Source organism: Ursus maritimus (genome assembly GCF_017311325.1).
Source record: "Ursus maritimus isolate PB19 chromosome X unlocalized genomic scaffold, ASM1731132v1 scaffold_X1, whole genome shotgun sequence".
NCBI lineage: Eukaryota > Metazoa > Chordata > Mammalia > Carnivora > Ursidae > Ursus > Ursus maritimus.
This window is the reverse complement of record NW_024423319.1, coordinates 29,799,469-29,820,584: the sequence shown is the minus strand read 5'-3', so window position 1 is coordinate 29,820,584 and position 21,116 is coordinate 29,799,469. Positions and strand designations below refer to the sequence as shown.

General features: G+C 46.7%; 1 protein-coding gene across 1 annotated transcript in view; it reads right to left on the bottom strand.

Moving 5' to 3' along the window:
* Positions 1 to 21,116, bottom strand: part of TMEM255A (transmembrane protein 255A) — a 54,966-nt gene that overhangs the window by 24,172 nt on the left and 9,678 nt on the right. Inside the window, exons 3-5 of the mRNA XM_040628475.1 lie at positions 9,496 to 9,558; positions 7,168 to 7,257; positions 1,337 to 1,405 (exon numbers count right to left, since the gene is read on the bottom strand). Of these exons, the coding sequence (XP_040484409.1) occupies positions 1,337 to 1,405; positions 7,168 to 7,257; positions 9,496 to 9,558 (222 nt within the window). The remainder of the gene's footprint in view (positions 1 to 1,336; positions 1,406 to 7,167; positions 7,258 to 9,495; positions 9,559 to 21,116) is intronic.

The following is a 21,116-nucleotide window of genomic DNA, read 5'->3' as shown; positions in this document are numbered from 1 at the left end:
GGGAGGAAGACAGAGGGCCATCACATGCACTCTGAAGTACGATAGTACCTCTCGAGCTGCCTGGGTAAGGTTCCTCATAACCCTCGCGGAAGGAGAATTTTTGGTTGAGGAACTTATGACCTTATATAGGAAAAATAGGGTTAGGGGGACCAGGGTTACGAGTGAACCTATGGAAGTCATTATTAATATTTTCACAGTCACCAAGTTAATGCAAGAAAGCGATCACCACGAAAGCAAGAGAAGAGCAATGGTGTTTTCACACATCTCGAGTTTGCAAAAAATTTAAAACATAGATTTTTCCATTTACTGTCTTCCAAGAACTTTTCCAGACTCCCTTCCCCATACGGATGCAATGAAGTGCTTGTGAATGTGTTTTACTGTGTTATAGAGAATATTCGTAGTAAACGGGCACTTTTTTTTATATCGGGTCCTTCATGCAAATGCTCACTGCCTTTCTGATAAGCTGTCGTCACACGCACATTTCTCCTCGTCCCTTCGAACCCAAGGATAGTTAGAAAAACGGTAAATTTGTGATTGAGGGGGAACGTAGGGGGGCAGGTGAAAGGCAGAGCCATAATGGAAGTATTGGCCCTGGTGCCTTGGGAGCAGGGCCATCGCTTCCCCGAACTCCAAGGGCACCATTCATTGTATTTTACATCAAATAGTTTCGTATTCAAGGGCTCTCTGGGCTGGGGGTGATTATTGTGTGAGCGCCGAGCAGGCAGGGGGTTGGGTCACTTTCTGAAAATGCCCCGGAGCCGAACTTCACCTCACTGCCCACTGCCTGTGGTCCTGCGTGAGGCCGCATAGAACGCAAGGATTGCTGTGTGGGGCAAGAGAGAGAAGTTGCCGTGCAAAGTGACCCAGGCTTCTCAGTGACCCTCATTTGGCTTCCTGACTTGTCTTGCATGTGGGACTCAGGCTCTGCCTCCCTCGTCCAGACCCAGGGCTCTGGTGGGGCTCTTGCTTTTCTTCCAGCTGGGCACCAAATCTACGCAACAAAACCATCATCTGCAGAGCTGGGGGAGGGGCCTGCCCTGTGGCCTCTGCACTCATCTGTCCCTCTTGGGATCGAAGCCACACACTGAGAGGCTGCCTGCTGGGGTCACAGGGGCAGCCTGTGGCCGCAGAGCAAAGTAAATCTGATTAGGTCTCATGAGGCTCCAACCTATGACCATGGCCTCATTAGCACGTGTGCGCTGACCGGCTGAACAAATCAACTACAGACACCTAGTGGCAAGCCTTAGGCCCGTGAAAAGGAGGAAAAGAAAGGGGGTTTCAGGCAGAACAGAAGACTTTCCCAAAAGGTAAGGCATGCAGCCTCATTCCGGCTCACCTCCTCAGCTTCCTTCTGGGACGTCTTGGGGACATAGTGGCACCGGTTAGCATAGAGTGGTTTCAGATCCTGAAAAGGGAAACAGCAAACCAAAGAGTCTGTTTTGGAAAACAAAGCAGCAAGTGCTCTGACTGGTAATAAAAAATTTGAAAACGTGCATGTGCGCACACGCGCGCACGCGCGCACACACACACACACACATACACGCACGCGCACATGAGCAGGCAGTTCGTTGGGTTAGTTTCTGAAAGCGGCCCATCAATGAAGCCCGAGAACCTGAGGGTTAGATACAAATGTTCTCATAACTGCTTTCCACTGGGGCACTTGGTTAATGAGAAATTGGGGAATTAATTGAGAATTCGGTTCCTTGAAATGTCCTCTCTGATTTTCTTGTATTTCTAGTCTTCATCTTCTTCCCAAGAGTCCCTGGGGAACAAGATGCAGGACTCTTGCAACATCGTACTCCCAAAAGGAGGGAGCCCAGCTCCGACATGAGATCTCATTATCACCTGAGGACAGGACTCGGGCTGGCGGACATGTGCTCCCTGCTGTCATTGCCACGGCTTTTCCAGAAGGAAGAGCTCAGGAAGCAAGCCCCAGGGGGATGAGCAGCTACTGGGACTGCTGTAGGTTTTAACTCAGCTGAACTATGAGCCATTTTCACTCAACTACACAGATTAGATAAAGACCGTGACCTCCAAAAATACTGCGAAAGCCCAAAAGACTAACATGGGGCTCAAGGACAGTTGACTTACCCTCCTGGCTTGGCCCGCTTCCTGGCGAGGGAGCTCTCAGGCCTGGGGGTTGGGGTAGAACAGACACAATCCAGCACTGCCCAGGGACTTGCAGGCAGGGGGTGCTGTTCACTTTTGGGGTGATGATAAACATCCCCTAAGGGGCAGGGGGCTTTGGCCAAACGCGGGCTAGGATGGGACAAGCAGTTTATGCAAAGCAACCCGCAGGGTTTGGCCAAAGCCCCCTCCCTCCTGCCCCCACTTTTCTCACCATTTTCAGTAACCCCGGTGCCTGCTTTACCCACCCATGATTTGCCAGCCCTGTTCCTGACACCCCAGGGCCTCCAGCCCCCAGCCTGCGGCCCCATCGAGGACCTAGGACTTTCCCTCAGCTGCTTCTGCGTGAACTTCCTGTCTGTGCAATGTTGGCTCGGGCAGGAGTCGGGCTGGAAAGGAATGAGGGTTCTTGAGCTGGTACACAGCAGGGTTTATCTTCCGTGTCTGGGGGACAGCAGCGGCCCTTATTATCCTGGGGAAGGGGAGGCTTGATGTGCTGGCCACAGCCCTCCTGACCTCCCGGTTCTGCCAAAAGCGGTCAGCCACCCACTGCCCTAAGTGAAGACAGACACGTTCACACGTGATGGTTGCCCACGGCTGCCTCTGGCAGCTCATCTGCATTGAGACCCCAGTCGGGAGGTAGGAAGAAGTCACTCAGCTCGGGCTCGGCAGCCTTTTCAATCTGAAGGGCTACTGATTCCAGAGTGAAGACATGGAAATGAAAATTGCTTCATGGTGAGCGGTTACTCTGTGCCAGGCTCCCTTGGGGCGGTTCCCACCCGTCCTTTCATATGGCACTCAGACGAAGCCGGACAGGGAGGTTTCTGTGCCATCCAGCTGAAGGGGAGGAAACTGGGACCCACGAAGGTAAAGCGACTTTCCTGGCTGGCTAATGGCCGTGTTAGGGGGAGCGGAAGGGAAGGAAATAGGAGACGAGAGAGAAGGAACAAGACATATTTAGAGGGGTGTGTAAGAAGGGTAGGTCTTGAGAGGAAGCTCACACGCCCCCAAGCCAAAGGACAGGGCGAGAGGGTGCTGAAGGACTCCAAGAACAGAAAAGGCTGGCTTTACTCTGGAAAACAGTGTGGAAGTCCCTTAAAAAGTTAAGAATAGAGCTACCCTATGACCCAGCCATTGCACTACTGGGTATTTACCCCAAAGATACAGACGTAGTGAAGAGAAGGGCCATATGCACCCCAATGTTCATAGCAGCATTGTCCACAGTAGCTAAATCGTGTAAGGAGCCGAGATGCCCTTCAACAGATGACTGGATTAAGAAGTTGTGGTCCATATATACAATGGAATATTACTCAGCTATCAGAAAGAACGAGTTCTCAACATTTGCTGCAACATGGACGGCACTGGAGGAGATAATGCTAAGTGAAATAAGTCAAGCAGAGAAAGACAACTATCATATGATTTCTCTAATCTATGGAACATAAGAACTAGGATGATCGGTAGGGGAAGAACGGGATAAAGAAAGGGGGGGTAATCAGAAGGGGGAATGAAACATGAGAGACTATGGACTATGAGAAACAAACTGAGGGCCTCAGAGGGGAGGGGGTGGGGGAATGGGATAGACTGGTGATGGGTAGTAAGGAGGGCACGTATTGCATGGTGCACTGGGTGTTATACACAACTAATGAATCATCGAGCCTTACATCGGAAACCGGGGATGTACTGTATGGTGACTAACATAATATAATAAAAAATATTATTAAAAAAAAAAGAAGAAAAAGCTGGTTTTAGGGGCGCCTTGACTGGCTCAGCAGGTAGAGCATGTAACTCTGGATGTCGGGGTTGTGAGTTCGAGCCCCATGTTGGGTGTGGAGATTACTTGAAAGTAAAATCTTTTAAAAAATACATTATTTATTAAAAAAAAGAAAAAGAAAAGGCTGGCTTTAGCCCACCCAAGAGGTGCTAGGGTCCAAAAGTGCCTTTCATTAAACTGGCCAACAGATATCACCATACATCAATAAAGCCTTCCTCCTCAAAACTCTCTGGGTGTCAGTGAAGACTGGCAGATATCATAGGCTAGGCACAGTGTAAGCAGAAAGGTTTTCTTAGAGATTCATCCAGCCTTACCCCAAATCCCTGAGTCAAATGCTTTACTGTAGGCCACTAACTGTAGGAAGTACCGAGGGCCTGGAGTCAGAGACAGGTAGGTGGTCATTAGAGGAAACTTCCAGTAAACATAACTGGATTTCCCCCCATTGCCTCTGACGGAGGCCAGTGATCAAGGAAATGCAAATCAAAACCACAGCGAGGTACCACCTCATTTTCACCAGGATGGCTAGAATTAAGAAGTCAGGTAGTAAGAGTTGGCAAGGATGGGCAGAAATTGGAGCTCTCATACATACACTTGTGGCGGGACTGCAAAATGGTGTGGCTCTTTTGGAAAACTGTCTGGTAGGTCCTCAAAAGGGTAAACATAGTTATCATATGAGCCAGCAATTCCACTCCCAAGTAGATACCCAAGGAAAATGAGAGGAGACGAGAGAGAGGAACACGGTCACACGGTACATGAATGCCTACAGCAGCGTTATTAATAAAAACCACAAGTTGGCAACAACCTAAATGTCCACCGGTGAATGCACAAAGAAAACGTGGTATATCCATACGATGGAATATGATCAGGCCATAAAAGGAAATGAAAAACATGCTACAGCATATGGATGAGCCCCGAGAAAATCATACTACGTGAAAAGAAGTCAGATCGCAAAAGACCATAATATTATACGATTCTATGAGTATGAAAGGTTAATTGATATAGGGAAATCTGTAGAGAAAAAACAGTAGCCTAGTGGTCGCCTAGAGCTGAGGGGAATGGGGCATAGGGAGGTGAGAGCCCAGAATATGGGGTTCCTTTTGGGGGATGATGAAAATCCTCTAAAATTGATGTGGTGATGGTTTGCCCGTAACAGTGAAGATACTAAAACCCGCTGAATTGTACACTTTAAGTGGGCGAATTATATAGGATGTGAACTACATCTCAATAAAGCTGTTTAAAAAAAAATACACATCAGGGTTGGGAGGAGGAGGGAAAAGGAGGAAGCCATTTTGGCTCATGATGCCATCAAAATCTACCGCAGGCTTCTTGGCCACTAGGCCTCTGTTACCATGGAGACCACTTCAGAGTGAATACTCCTTGTCAAATGGAGATAATAATGCCTGCCCTACATATCTCACAGGATTGCTGTGGGCCTCCAATGAGATAATAGATGGAAAGGCACATTGAAAAGCTAAATGCGCTTCACAAAAACAAGGCATTATTGTTATTAAGATGGCTCCTGTTGAATACAGAAGAGCACACATGCTGTAATTGCCTGGAACAGTACACAAATAGGTGTGTTCTCAGAGGGTGACACGCAGAAACGCTAACACTTGCTGTGTGAGGGTGGTGGGCTTGTGGATATCACAGGCTCCCATGTGTCACTGGCCTTTTTAGGAGGAAAACCATGGAGAACATGGCTGCCCTCAGCTAATATCGGAAGGGATGGGTCTGATGTCGGGCCTACATTTAAAATCTTGGCCCTGAAAAAGAAAAATTGGGCCACGAGCCTCCCTCTCCCACCCCTGCTTCTGCCCCCTGCCCAGAAATTATCTCCTGAGACACCAGTTCGGAGACTGTTCGTGGGGCAGCACTGAGAGCGTGAGTTCTAATCTCGGCAAATTGACGGACTGACTCTTACGCCGGCGGGGGTGTGGGGGGTGTTCCAAGAGCAAGTTGGAATTGAAATACTAATGTCAGATCATCCTTCCCCAGATCCAACCATACTCATGCCACTGCCTGGTCACAGGGCGACCAGTTCTATTAGCCAATGTCATTGATCCACAGAAGATTCTGGTAATACAATTCTGCTCTAAATCGGCTGTTTTGGAAAACAAAACATTTCCGACTAGCTCATGAGATGTTTTCATTTTCCATGCTGATTCAGTAGGAATAAAAGGAGTATTTGTGCCTGTTGTGGGGACCCAGTAAGTTGTGGTGGCTCGCTTTTGATTTTGGTTTGTGGGTCAGATCAGGGCTGTGTTAGGACCTCCCTGGGACCTAACCGCTTTTGCTTTTGTGGGCCCTTCTCTCCATTAAAAGATATTGAAAATGATATTTTCTTTATTTTAATTATATCTAATGACTGCATTGGTATCAAGGCAAATCTATTTATATGTGAAATCTTCTCCTTGACCTAAAAGCTCATCGCTTTTCTACTGATTTGAAAAGAAATGATAATATTTTTATGAAACCCCTGAAAGTACTATGGGTCATAGGCACTGTGCCTGTTGTGCCTAATGGAGAAGTCAGCCCTGGCAGAATTGTCTGGAATAGCGTGATGGAAAGTACTAAAAGAAGGGTGAGGGCTCCCGTGCAGAGCTGCATGGGAATGCCCTGAATCCCAGGCTTCCTCAAAGAAGAGCCCAAGTCTGGGTTTCAGGAGTAAAATGGCCTTTCTCCAGGCGCAGCTTTGAGGATTTGGCCCCTAAACTCCAGGACTGGGCTCTGAGTGGAAGCTTCTAGCACTGGGGTTTTCTCTGGCCCCCAATTACATTACTAAAACGCCAAGCCTTGTTGTCGGAACAGCAAAGTTCAGGAATCTGAGAAGAGGAGACTCTGTCCTCATGGTCTGCTCTTGTCGCTGTTGAAACCTCCAAGGCTCTCAGCACTCTCAGCCTTCCCGCTTCTCCCTACCTCCTCGCCCCCAGCGTCACCTCCAAGCCGTTCCCCTGGCCCCAGTGTCCTTGCCTCTGCCTTTCCAAATCTCACTCACATGTCAAAGGTGATTCCGGGAAGCCTGTCTTGGCCACTGGAGTCCAAGAGAAACGGCTCCGGCACTTAGCGTTTATACCCCCAGCTTAACCCGGGTTGTCTAGATGACCCCGTCCAGCTGTGTCCTCATCTTGACGCTCAGCGACTTGAGACAGGGATCCTGTTTTCTCCCTCCTCTGTACCCGTCACAGCCCTTAGCACACACATCCCGCACACACTCCAGGAAACCTTGCTCTATTGCACGCTTCCTCTAACCCGGGACTAAAAGTACTCACAATGTGTCTGGCAGCAAAGACCCCATCGACGATGGCACAACAAAAGGCCGCAATCACACCGAAGCTGATAAAGACGATAGAAGCCACCAGCTGTGAGGGGGGGACACAAAACACAAGTGTCTGTTAGCCTTCCCCTCTGGCTGCTCCTGGAGACTAGAGGATCCCCAAGAGAATGCCAGCCAAAGCCCAACTCTGGCCTGCCGCCCCATGGCGGCACTTTTTATCAATCACTCAGGATGAGTGGGAGCTGGGGTGGGGGGAGGCAGGGTTAGGGGCCACCAAAGATGTTTTTTACATTCTCAGGGCAAGCTAAGAAAATCACTCGGTGAGTCTGTGAGTACCAGATCAAGAGGAGGCTTTGCTGGTATTGAGCATATGTCTGTGGAGGAATATTCTATCCCTGTGGAGGAATTGGGCTGTGTGGCCGGCTCTTCCATCCTCAGACTCAGAAAGATGTTGGACCTTTGACGTCGCGTAGCCCAACCCCGTTTTATTTATTGTGGGGTTGGAGGCTCAAAGAGGGGAAGTGGTGCACCCGGGCTCCCCATCCAGTCTACAGAAGAGCCTGGTGCCCACCAGCTCCCGTTCAGGGCTCTTCTCAACCCCTCACCGTGGGCAGTGATGAAGACAGGGACGATTCTGAGGCCCCACACAACGCCACCTAGCCTTCTGCATGGTTGAAGAAGGAACATTCAACTTAGTAAGATTTAAATATCAAAGACATCTCCCAAGGGTGGAATTCTCTGGAACTGATCAATTCTGTGTATAGTACATACAAAAATTTTTAAGAAAAATGTTTACTTGAACCAGACTGCCCTATACTCGGATCATGTTAGATAACAAATTTTCCTAATAATTTGTCTTCTGTTACAAGGGAGATACTACAGGCTGATGTGGGGGAAGGTGCTTCCAGGGGCAGAGGCGGGGGCAGGTGCCATCTAAACCCACCATCTGCCCAGTCGACCCTCAGAAGGAGATGGAATCAGTCCGTTTCTTCCTTGAGATGTTTGGGGTAAAGAGGGAGAAATAGCACCGCAATAAACTGCTCTCCAGGGCAAAATCACATCAAAGTCAAGGCTACGCTAAGGTTCTCCCTCCTCAGCAGGCTAGGAGGAAACACTTCTCTCCTTCAGGAGTGGTTCAGAAGCCTCTCCCCATCAATCTCACTTCACAGCACTACAGAGAATTGGTAAATAATGGATGAACGATGTCGTGAAATTGGCATTATTAGCTATGCGATGATCAGCTCTACAATTAAAACTCGCCCGTCATTTTGAATAATGTAAGCCAAGTGCAAACACGACTGGCGGGGGGAGTCCAGGTGAAATGGAAGAAGAGCACTCTGAGTGCTCCCCTGAGGGAGCACATTGCTGGGGGAGAACACACGGTTAGAGTTCTCTGCCCCTGGAGCTCTTACGTTATCTGATAAAACTTGCTGTTAAATAGACCCCATTATCAAAGTCTAGATGCCGCAGAGGCTTGTACTGGGGGAAGCTAATCAGTCTGCCATGGGACCACTCCCCAGGCATCTTGATTTACAAACGTCTAAAACCCTAATATGTTTGCAGTTTGGGAGGTAGCAGGAAATTCCCCATTAGACGTGGAACTTTCTAAGTTTTACCTCCTGTTACCTGCTCATTCTTCCTTCGAACCTTACAAGGCACTTAGCTTTGAGGTCTGGGTAATGGAAATACTTTAGGTTGGCTTCATCCTTTTATTTTGTCTTCGGTGGGCCCCAAGTGCATTTGGTCTCTTCATCGAAGTCTCCTAGAGTGTAATACCTTAAAAGGCAGAAACCCTCTGCAAAAACTTCCCCCAAAGGTTACGCCTCAGAGAGGGAGGAGGAAAGCAAAGGGCAAGATCCAGAATGTTCTGGGGCGCCTGGGTGGCACAGCGGTTAAGCGTCTGCCTTCGGCTCAGGGCGTGATCCCGGCGTTCCGGGATCGAGCCCCACATCAGGCTCCTCCGCTATGAGCCTGCTTCTTCCTCTCCCACTCCCCCTGCTTGTGTTCCCTCTCTCGCTGGCTGTCTCTATCTCTGTCGAATAAATAAATAAAATCTTTAAAAAAAAAAAAAGATCCAGAATGTTCTATCTCTTTGACTTAAGGAGATGAACTAGGGCCCTGAGGGAGCATCAGGCAAGATGGGAACAAGTCCCATACCACAGGGTCACTTTAGAACAAGTCCCCTGGAGGCTGAGGAGAAAAGGCAAAGGGGCAGTTGCTTTTGTGGCCCGACCTGGGAAACCTTAAGAAGTGTGTTACTTATCCATATAAATATTGAGCTTTTTCAGATGAAAAGTGCGATTCTATAGCGATGCAAACTTACCATCTGCCGTTTGTTCTCAACAAGGTTTGATCCGATGATTCCAAGGAATGATCCAAAGCCGAGCTGCAAAGCAACATGGCAAACACAGCGTGTGGGAAGGTGACCAGCCTGCCCACGCCATCATTCCAGCTCCTGCATATGATTCAGGGCACCCAATTAAGCCTGCTATGACACATGCGGCTGTAATGCACATACGACCTGGTCAGTGAAAGTATTTCTCCCACTGTTTGTCAATTTCTCCTTGTAGAAAGGAATCAGACCTAAAAAGAAACTCGTGCACCCCAAAACTAAAAGTAAAGGTCAACTAGAGCTTTTCAGAGCCTGCCTGTTTCAATGTCAATATCTATTACCTAGCGCGTGACTGATGAGTCAGTAAGAGACATGTAACGGTGAAAAGCACGCGTTTGAGTCTGATCTTTATCTTTTCTTTTCTTTTCTTTTTTTTTCCTTTGGAAAGGAGACTGTCTACTCTGGTGCATGGATTACAAAGTAAAGATTTGAAATAGCAATTTTTAATGCATCCGGCGCACTAATCAAACCCAGGAAGTACTTGAGAAATCAGCAAGCACCTTAACCTAGACTTGAAAAAAAAAAAACCCTATTTTTTGAAAGCCTGTATTTGTGGCTGACCCACTGCAATTTATGTTAGCACTTATTCACCTCTCCTTCCATCTCTGCTTCATTTATGGACAGAAAGCATTCATTAGAGGGTGAATAGAAATGGCCGTGTAAAACCCTGAAAAAACAATCTCCCTAAGTGGCTGGGATGATGGCTCGCTATAGCAAGTCCCACTTTCGTCTAACTTCTGCCATTAGTGGACTGAGTCGGCCAGGCTCAGCTGCACACGATCACCAACCGACGGCTGTTGGTGGGGATAAAAATGGAATAAGTAAAAAGTGGTTAGCACGGACCCATAAATCTTAACACAAGCTCGGTGATGAAGTTACAGGTCTCTCTAGCCTCACTAATGGTCCGGGTTTCCATCTGCAGCCTTACCTTGGCTAACAGGGCCACCTATTTCCATCTGAGGCTCCCAAGCCTTACAGCTGAACTTGGAAATCGAATGGACCTGAGGGCCGGGCAGGAATGTGGTGGGGCAGCGTAGGGGCACTGGGTACTTGCCTCAGAAACCCAAGAATGAAAGGGCACAAAGGGAAGGAATGAATACCAATTTCCATGGACTCACTCTGCAGGGCCGGTCAGCCCGCAACGCCTCTTGGGGAATAGAAGCTGACGTGCACAAGGGTATACCCCGCAGCACCCAGGATTCTACTGAGAACAGCCTCACTCAACAGTTGAACTCTGCCCATCTCCCGCTTGCTCTGGTTTTAAATGTAACCGAAATGTGCTGTCCGTAAAGTATACTGATTAAAACCTGGTGCTCACATCAGCCTGGCTTCCTCCCCCAGCTCTTCCGCCTTTGTCTGTAGGACCTTGAACAGACACGTTGGCCTCTCTCAACCTCAGTTTTCTGATCTGGGAAATGGGGACTCCAGCAGTGGCTAGCTCATCGGGCTTTTGTGAGCATAAACCAGGATGATACATTCAAAGAACTTAGCACAGTGCCTGGTACACAATAAGTACTCAGTAAATATTATTCTCGTGGTTATTACTATTTTTGAAGACATTTAACTTTTGAGCAGCTCTAACTTAATTTGAGCTGGAAAATCCTATCATTGTTTGCTCGATTTCATAAGAGAGCTTCATGTTTTCTCTTTCCCCTGCCTCCAATATATTCCACAGCTTCTATTTTTCAGGAAGAATTCCATGACTAGTCTGTGCTTATGGCATTCTGGACCACTCGGGGAGATTGAGAGAAAGTCAGAGGCATCTTCTTACATGGAACATAAATCCTCTGACCGAGCAGCTTATCGGTTTCCACAGATATTCACAAGATATTCACAGATATTCCAAGAGCAGTCTTGGCCTTCAGACGGGAAGCGAAAACACTCGTCATTCCTGGCACTCTCAAATAACTCCCTGATGGTCATGGCCAGAAGAGGTGGGCTGAAGCCTCGTGGAATTGACTGGAAAGACAAGGCACTCAGGACTAGAAGTCCCAGGTTAGCCAGTTACTTCATCCAGTTCCCTCCCTTTCTCTCCATTCCATTTGAATCCACTCTGGTTCATTCGGTTTTCTAATATTCACTAAGTACTTGTGTCCGATAATAAAACATGACCTCTGCCCTCCAGCAGCTCATAGTCCGGTGAAGGAGAGACAGACTGTGGGTTAAGGACTACAGGAAAGGGATAAACATAGCGCTACAGGAGAAGAGAATAATTCATTTTGTATTACATCCCTGGCCCTGCTACCTGTAAACTGTGTGACCTTGGGCTAGTCCCTTACCCACTCTGTGCGTCAGTTTCCCCATCTATACAATAGGAATCACAACGGGAATTACCACACAGGGCTGCCGTGAGGATGAAATGAGATAAAGGACATAGTGTGACTTCTACTGGGTATTGACCCCCCAAAAACAAAAACACTAATTCAAAAAGATTTATGCACCCCTACATTTATTGCAGCATGATTTAGAATAGCCAATATATGGAAGCAACCTAGGCGTCCACTGATAGACGAAAAGATAAGGAAGATGTGGTGTATATAGTACACAATGGAATACTAAGCCACAAAAGGATGAGCTCTGGCCATTTGTGGCAACGTGGATGGACCTGCTTCTCCCTCTGCCTGCCACTCTCCCTGCTTGCGCGTGCTCTCTCTCTGTCAAATACATAAATAAATAAATAAACAAATAAAATCTTGAAAAAATGAAGTGTATGGGGGCCGCCTGGGTGGCTCAGGCGGTTAAGCGTCTGCTTCTCCCTCTCCTCCCTGCTCCTGCTCTCTCGCTATCTCTGTCTCTCTCTCTTTCCAATAAATAAAAATAAAAAAATAAAGCGTGTAGTGTGATTTGCATAAGGTAGGGTGCTCAATAAATGGTAGTTCTAAGATTTCACAGAGGGGGAGACGCTTTAACACGGAGTCAAAGATAGGTCGAGTTCACCAGGTAGGGAACTAGTATCTTTTGAGTCATGGCTGGAAGAATTCACTCACCTGGACGACAGGTTGATGAACTCACCAGTGTTGCTAAAACTACCGTACATTTGAAGAGCATTTTAATTTAAAGAAGCATGCGCGCTCTGTTTCAGTCACAGTAATGCTATGCAGTTTAATGGAGCTGATACCATGCCCGTTTGATAGACAGGAAAATGGTGGCCTAGAGAACTGTATGGACTTATCCCCACTTATGGCAAGTTATTGACAGGGCCAGGACTAGTCCAAAGGTCCCCTGACCAACAACTGGTGTTCCTTCAGCCACACTGTGCTGCATTTGTGGTATGTCAGTAGAATAGTGACCTTCATCACTGCCCCGCCCTCTCCAGGAAAGAATGTCCCTGCAAGAATGGAGTGAAAAGTCCTATTTGAGGAAGAGCTGCAAGGTTGAAAATAAAAAAGGACAAATCAACAGAATTTCCTGAAAGTGGGCAGTTGCTTCTAATCAACTGTTTCCTCTCCTGAGGCCTCAGAAAGGTAAGCTCTGTGGTCACCCCTCGAGAACTGCATGGAATCATGGGAAGTGCAGACCTTTGGACCTCCATCTTGATTCCCCATTACCTGAATAAATAACCGATTTGCTTTGTTTTGGCTGCCTTCCACTCGTTGAAGAAAAAGTCAGATCATTAGAAACCAAAGTCAGATTTAAGGGCTCTTTTTGGACTGGGCCCTGTAACTTATGCTGATTCTCATTCACGGCTGCAGACACCCAGGACCGACGCTCAGAAGGATGGTAATTGGACATCTACTCTACAGCAGGCCCTGTGCTAGATCTGTGATGTGGAGGCCAGAAGTACGGGGTGGGGGTGGGGGGATATGATACCACGACCAATGAGACTCAGCCTCAAGAAGCTATAATTAAGTAAACTGGTCCACAATGCCTTCATAATCCTGAAATCCACAAAGCTGTTAAAACCAAAAGGCTTTTTATTTATTTATTTTTTTGGTAACTAACTGGGTGGCAAAATCTTGAACTGATGTGAGAATATTTTATAATCTTTATCCACTTTAGTTTAAAAATTCACAGTTTATTAGAGAAATACGAAGGAGCTGATTATGGGGTTTTTCTCAAGACCCCACTGGGATGTTAGATAATGTAACATATGCGCCGTATTATCTTTCTAAAATAATTTAAAAAAAAAAGAAGTCTAAATTCTCAAACACATCTGGCCCAAGGATTCAGATAAGGGATGGTGGACCTGGATAAACAAAGCCAAAGAATATGGCCCAACAGATACTGCAAAGCAGGATGGAAGTGTTTTCCAGGAACCACGAGTAGGAGAAATCTATGGGAGGGAGTTCAAAGATGGCAGATACCACTGTGGACCCCGCAGTTGGAAACGTCCCAGCCGCGTCTCTAAGTTGGGATAGAGCAGAGCATTTGGACCAACAGAGAGAGAGAACGCAAGGAGGACATTTCAGACCGGGGTGAGCAATGAAAATCACAGCAGCAAGGCAGAAAAACCCAAGTCGTGTTCAGGGCCAGGAACTGACAATTTTGGCAAAAGAGGGAGAATGGGAGACCAGGCCAAGGGCATCTTCAGTGAGCCCTGAATGACAAAGCTAAGGGGGCAACAGGGAGCCAATGAAAGTTAGAACTTCATGGCAGTAGACGTCTGATTTAGCAAATCCGGATTCCAGTCTCATCATCTTTGACATGTACTTCCTAAGGGAGGAAATTTATTTTAGAATGAGCTTATATTTTAGAAATATTTTCAACAAGAGGTGGACAAAATTTCTGCCCAATTCACAATAAACCACAAAATCCCACTATCCAGAACTCCGTATGTTTCCTTGGCAGTCGATTCTTTAATCTCAACTTGGTTGGATTTATCAAGACTCTTCACATGTGGCGCCGAAGCCACACTTGGCCTAAAGGAAGTTTCTGGACTATTGCCTCGAACAATCCCTGTTGTCTCAGTCTCCTACTATCACACGGTATCTCTGATACAATTTTTCAATTAGCTCAGACACACACCCCCACCTTGGAGAAGGGACTGAAACTCTTATTTTTTATTTTTTTTTCCTGGAAGAAAACCCAGGCTGGTATGGGCCTTAGCAGTACAACAGCTGGGGCGAGGGTGCAAGAATGAAAGGATTTCCACGCTGATCAGGTGGCCAACCCCATCTTGTGGGTTGCTGGGGAAACACATTTAAAGGCCTCATTCTCCTGGATCTAAGGGTAGAGTGTTAGAGAGAAGGAGCCGGCTCTCTCTCCTGGCCTTTTCAGCTTTATATAACCACAACCGAGCCTCTTGTTTTCTTAGGCCTCCGGTGCAGAAAGCTCACCAACAACTCTTCTGGAATGGAATACGTCTCGAACATTCGAGGATGGTAAAAATCCTAAGCCAGTTTGTCTTTCTTTATCGGTTTTCATTTTTAAAAAATTGCACAGTTCAGCGTGTACGGATTAGCACATCTTTAAAGATGCACGTATGTACGTGTGTCTTACGATGATGGTACCACGTTCTAGCTCGGAGAGGGTAGCTTATGCTCAATTATCGTGCACCTCGCTGTACAAGGGCATCTCGCTTGGCAAAATAAATATGCCCCAGAAAACTTCCACATGAATTTGAGCTGTGCAAATATAATTATATTTTAAAATGCCTGAAATCTCAATATTTAAATGGATTGTATGTATGGTAATTCTTCTTTTAGTCTAATAACTGTTCCCTAATTTGTCTGTTTTGAAATTTTAAATTCTCACATACTGTTAATACATTTAACCAGCAAATAAGTTGGAGAGAACAGGAAGGAAGTTTAGGATGATTCTGGTTTGTTTGTTTGTTTGTTTGTTTGTTTGTTTTGGAGTTAACCCCAAAACAGCAGAGTTCCAAGTAGCCTGAAAATTTTCACATTTCTATACAAAGATCCTTTCTATTCCAAGTGACCAGTCTGCCAGTGTGGAATCTTAAAATGCCACACTCTGTTCACTTCTGGTTTTATCGCCGAGCATATTTTACTTCTTGGGTTTTAGTTCTCCAGGTGGTTGCTGGTTGACTTGAATTAGGTTCTCCTGGGGTTATTTATTAAAATGCAGATTCAATTCGTATTACTTTTTCAATCGGAAGTTAGCTCATCACAAGGAAACTCAGGTTCCTGGGCCCTCCCTGAACTTGCTGGATCAGAATCTCTGGGCGGGTAGGGAGCTGAGGTCTGCATTTCCCCAGCTTCACCAGGTCATTCTTATTCACACCAAGGTGGGGAAGCCGTTGGCTTAGAGTTTATAGAGTATCTACCTCTCTAATGACCGAACGATTCAATTAGCGAAAGCACCCCATTCCCGGATAAATCTGGATTTCTCAGGTCTGGCGCGTTACTGTATTTGTTACAACGCGATCTGATCTCTAAACCCAAATGCATTTTTCCGCTTTTCAATCTGCAATCATCCCCATTCGCTTTAGATAGTTAAAACCCATTTTAAAGAAGCAATCTACAGGAACTCCAAGAGCACGTTTTTGAAGGTTAAACCATGGGGCACACTGTCCTTCAGAGATGGCTCTCATCTTCACATTTTCATCTTAGCGTTTAGTGAGACACACACAGACACATGCCCCCACTGCTTCAACTTCCTGGCCAGCTGAACATCAGGTACCCGAATAACAATCACATGCCCCCCATCCTTTGTTAATGTATTCCAACCTAGTCACCCACGGGGCCCCTATTCTGCAGAGAAGGTCCACAGCCACCATTCTAGAAGAGGAGTTCCTCGTCTTAAACGACATGGAAAATACCTTTTCCTCACCCATGGAGAGTCTGAATCTTGGCTTGAGCCCTTGCTCCTTCGTCAGAAATACTTTACCAACTGCAGCTACCTGAAGCACGCAGTCAGACAGACCCTATAAATTGCCTTTCCAAGCCACCAAAGTGCAATCTTACCTCCCCTTTCCTCCTCACCAACCCCCCCTTGCTTGTGTTTAAAAATAAAACCCAATTCTGCTGACAACTGGTTTTCTTGCCTCACCACAGGAAGTGGACTGGGTGAGTTCTTGCGTCACATGCTTAACTGAGGGCCACTAACGCTGTCTGTGGGACACCTGCTGTTGGCTGGAGGGAGCCCCGCCGGGGAGCCGGGCAAGAACTTCCTGGGCAGCCTGCAGCTCCTGGGAGGTGGGAGTCTGGCTAGCCAGGGCTGTTGAGGAGGCTGACTGTGGAGCCCGGGCCTAGGCAACCCGCGTCAGGCTTGGTCACTCACAGGCCGGCTTGTCAAACGCAACCATCTTTAATCCTTTCCTCTCCCTTGACTTCTCTCTCCAACCCCACGTCTCCAAAAAAACAAACGAACAAACAAACCAACAACACAAATACATCTGACCTCTTTGCTATATCAAAAAAAAAAAAAAAAAAAAAAGAATCGTCCTAAACTTCCTTCCTGCTCCCTACCGTGACTTACAAAGTATAATTGGGAAATCATACGATTGATAGTGAAAGATGATCCAATCTCTCGAGTTAGGCTTTTGGGTTCAACAGCAGTGTGTGTAGATTCGAGCGAGGTTCATGTTTGTTTTTGTTTTTCTTTTTCCCAGATTTATTGAGGTATAAATGGCAAATAAAATGGTATGTGTTTAAAGTATACAACACTACGATTGGATATAAAGTGAGGTTTTGTATGTTAAGAGTTCGGTGGTTTCCAGAGTGGATTGCATGCGCCCTGGGGATGAATGGCTAAAACAAACCACTGATCTAGGAAAGAAACTATCCGAACTCTTGTTTCCTATTTATTGTTTATCTAAAATAGTAGGAAAGAAATTAAGCATTGCAAATATTCAATAAACAGACTGTCACTAGCGCCCTCCCTCCGTGTGAGATGACAAGGTGGGCTGTCTAGCGGAGACGAAAGCAAGACCCAAGCCGCAACCGGTTGATGTTGATGGCGGGGCATTTCATGTGTGATCTAGTTAAACTACACCAGTCCCTACAAAATGGGCAAGGGCTTTGGAAAGCCTCCTGGCGAGAAACTGCAAATTGAAGATTACCCGAATCATGTAAGCAGAAGCGAGCCACAAGAAAATGGCAGAGTTGACGTGTCTCCCAGGATGAGCTTTTTGTTGGCTACACTGTGGGATCAACACTCAAAAACAATGATGCCATCTTGCATGGTGACAGATGGCAGCTACGCTTGTGGTGAGCGCAGCACAATGTAGAGACGTTGAATCACTATGTTGTGCACCTGAAAGTAACACTGTCAACTATACTCAGATTTTAAAAAAATCTTTCAATGATGCCAATGATAATTTAATCATATCTGATAAGTCAGCCCAAAACATTCAAAATTATCTAGTGGGCTATTTCAAACAAGGATTTATAGCCACTAGCTTTCATGACAGACTTCGTGTGAAGCGCCTTTCATTCTTTGAAATTTTAGTGTTAGTATGAAAGTATTAAAAATTATTGTTTTTAATCTAATCTTCGAACTTCCATTTTTGTCTGTTTTATGAACATGCATAAAACTTAAAAATGAATACACACATTCTGAAAGTAAATATCCCACATATCTTTCCTGACAGGATCACTTTGGAGATCAGTGCTGTTGGTCACAGAGCGTCAGGCTGTCCTCAGATTTCAGGGAAGACCAGGTGACCCCTATTATATATAGGAAAGCAGATGCCCCCAGAGAAAAGGACTTCAGCCTAAGGCTAACACTGCTAGTTAGTAACGTCTCCTAGACCAGAAAACCAAAGTCCTGAAGAAGGAGGTGACAAGCTCAGGATCACACTGCTAATTAGGGACAGAGCCCGGATTCTTCTGATTCTCAGTCCAGTGCTCTTCTTAATGGGCCCAGAGTTGACTCTCTAAATACATATAGGGAAACATCAAGGAGGAAAAGTGAGCAAACACTAGAAACTCGAGCAGAACTGGAAACCATCAGAGTAGAACCTGAAAGACGTAGCCAGAAAGCCACCGAGACCTACCTATGCCTTTTATACTTACAATAACTCCGGGGTAATAACCTCCGACAGTCACATTCTGGGTCCTGGTGGTGGCGGCAAGGCCCACCGTGAGAATCAACACGGACACAATGAGCAAAGTCACCGTGACATAGATGGAGTTTCGTTTCCTTCGATTGAAGGCTCCTGAAAGCACACAGAGAAACTGAAATTGCTCATTTCGGCCGGAGAAGGAATGTACTTAAAGGAAAAATCATTAGGAAGGTCTTCCTTTCCTACTCCAACTGGTAGTTGGGGTTATCTCTGGGGAGTGGAATTACAGAGAAGGGGTGGGGCTTCATTTTTTTGCCGTCATCAGGTGCCACGTTTACAATTAAAAAAACCATATTTCCAGTTTGAAAATGAACAACAGAAGAAATCTTACCAGTTGCATAAAAACAAAACAAAAGCAAATTTTTGTGCTTTCGGCATTCTAGAAAAGATGTGTCATACCCACTTAGTAGAGTGTTTTTTTTTTTTAGGCCAAATTATAAGGCATATGATAAATGGGAAGTGTGCCTGTGGAGGCATTAAATGAAAATATTTTAAAGCCAATATGCGACCGAGAGGGTTTTTTTCATAAGCTGGAGATAGGAAATTTCATTTTCAGTGTAAATATCACAACCAAGCCAGGTACTGGGATTTTTTTTTTCATTTATTTCTGACATTTGCCACCTCATATATAAACTTTAAAATGGTGTGTTGGCAAGATCTGTCACATAACAAATGTGTGTAATAAAGTAAGTGTTTGGAGGCCATTAGTCCACAAAGATATGTGCCGGGGGAGGTAGATGGGGAAGATTATAACTTACACACGTTTAGGCTTATGTGAGGTGACATAAATATAAACGACAAGAAACCCGCTCTCCTACTCAGTGCTTATCAGACATGATAGCGCAAACCAATATTTTTTTCGAAAACAGGCTTATTAAGTCAGATAGAAAAATGGTATCTAGACTCGCTTTTGAATTTAATCTTTTTTTTTCAAAGAAATCCAGCACCGCTCCACACTCCGCCTGCGTTTCTCTGGCCTGGGGAAGGGGCTCTCAGCAGGAAATACCAGGCATGAGTTCCCACCTAGGAGTTCTGTAAACAGAAGCAAACGGGGGGCGTGGTAGGAGAGTCCATTCTCTAGTGAGAAGGATGAAGCAGCGGGGAGCCTTATGATGGGGTCTCCCACCCAGACGGCTTGAGTGGCATTTATGGGCCTAAAGAGGCCACTAGAATCTGCTCCCAGGACCCCATCATTCTGAGAGGCCTCACTGCAGCCTCAAGGCAGCAGCCGCCTTTGAAGCCGCCCAGACTGCACCACTGGGAGGGAGGGGAGAGGGGATGAAGGAAGGGGGAGGGAGGCGAGACAGCCAGCGAGAGCCAGAGGCCAGGTGGGGGGAGAGAAGGGCTGTGGCGGGCCGTGCAGCCCCCAGCCGATCTGCCCTCCTGGTGTGGACGCAAAGGGCCAGGAGTCCCACCCTGGGTTCGCTCCACCACCCATCTCGTCTTCCCCAGTGCGGGCCCTGCCGAGGGCTCCAAGGGAGGTGGGAGGGGCTGGCGGTCTCCCCTGACGTCAGCCTGGAAAGTGAGGGACATGACTCATCAGGGTCATTTCTAATGCGATCCCGTTCTGAGACTACTTCACATTGAAATGTACAGTGGCTGGAGCGTTTATAGGCACCCACAGACTAAAGCGCCAGACCTCGCCCTGGGAGCAGAGGTAGGGAAAGTTGGGAGATGAGTCTCCTCTCCAGTGGGGCCTGAGTCCAGCCTCCACGGGGAAGAGCATAAAGGACCACTAGCGACACCTGTGACATCAGGGCCCTTCGAGAGAGATGGCTATTTGGGATGCAGATGGCAGGCTGACTAGTGGAAACACCCGGAGCAGGGCTGAGAGAGGGGGCCTGGAGGAGTGGGGGTGGGGAGAGGGGGGCCAGGATTTATTTCCTGTTCACCTGAAGGTTAGTGGGCCCTACGTGAGTGTCTAAACCAGGGTCCCTGAGTCTATTGGATGACGGATGCTTCTCAGTGAACCTGCGAGTTGTTTCCACAGAGGGGCTCTAACCTAAACCTACCAGCATCGCCTCCCATTCCACCTGCCTTCTCCTCTGTCACTCACCCCATCTTAGCCCTCCCCTGCCTCGAACTAGCAAAAGACAGTGAGGGAACATCTGGAGACACCAAGGGTATCTTTGTGACACCGAAAGTGGCTCAACACCTCACCCAGAAAACATATCAACTTTAGAGACTAAATCGGGGGAGTGTGTGTATGGTCTTTTTAATTTTTTTCGGTATCACTCGCCTGCTCTTTCCCTGCCAAGTGGCTTTAAATCCTATTCACAGCTCTTGGGTCTCCTTTGCAAATATCACTCTAAGCTCTTACAAGCACAGGAGCCAGGTCAGAGAAGTGACTCAGCAAACCACATGGTGTCATTTGAAAATCTATTTTTTTTCCCCCTGCTTTAGAACCGGAGTTGAAAATCCAGTCAGTTGAGAAACCTGGGCAAAGATCCCACAGATTTACAGGGGCCTTGCCTCTAGATAGGATTTACTTTGAAAATTCCTAAGAAAACTCTCTCATCACAAGTTGAGTATCTATTCTCTGTCCCCTTCACACCCTCCCCCAAGTCACCCCCTACTTTACACT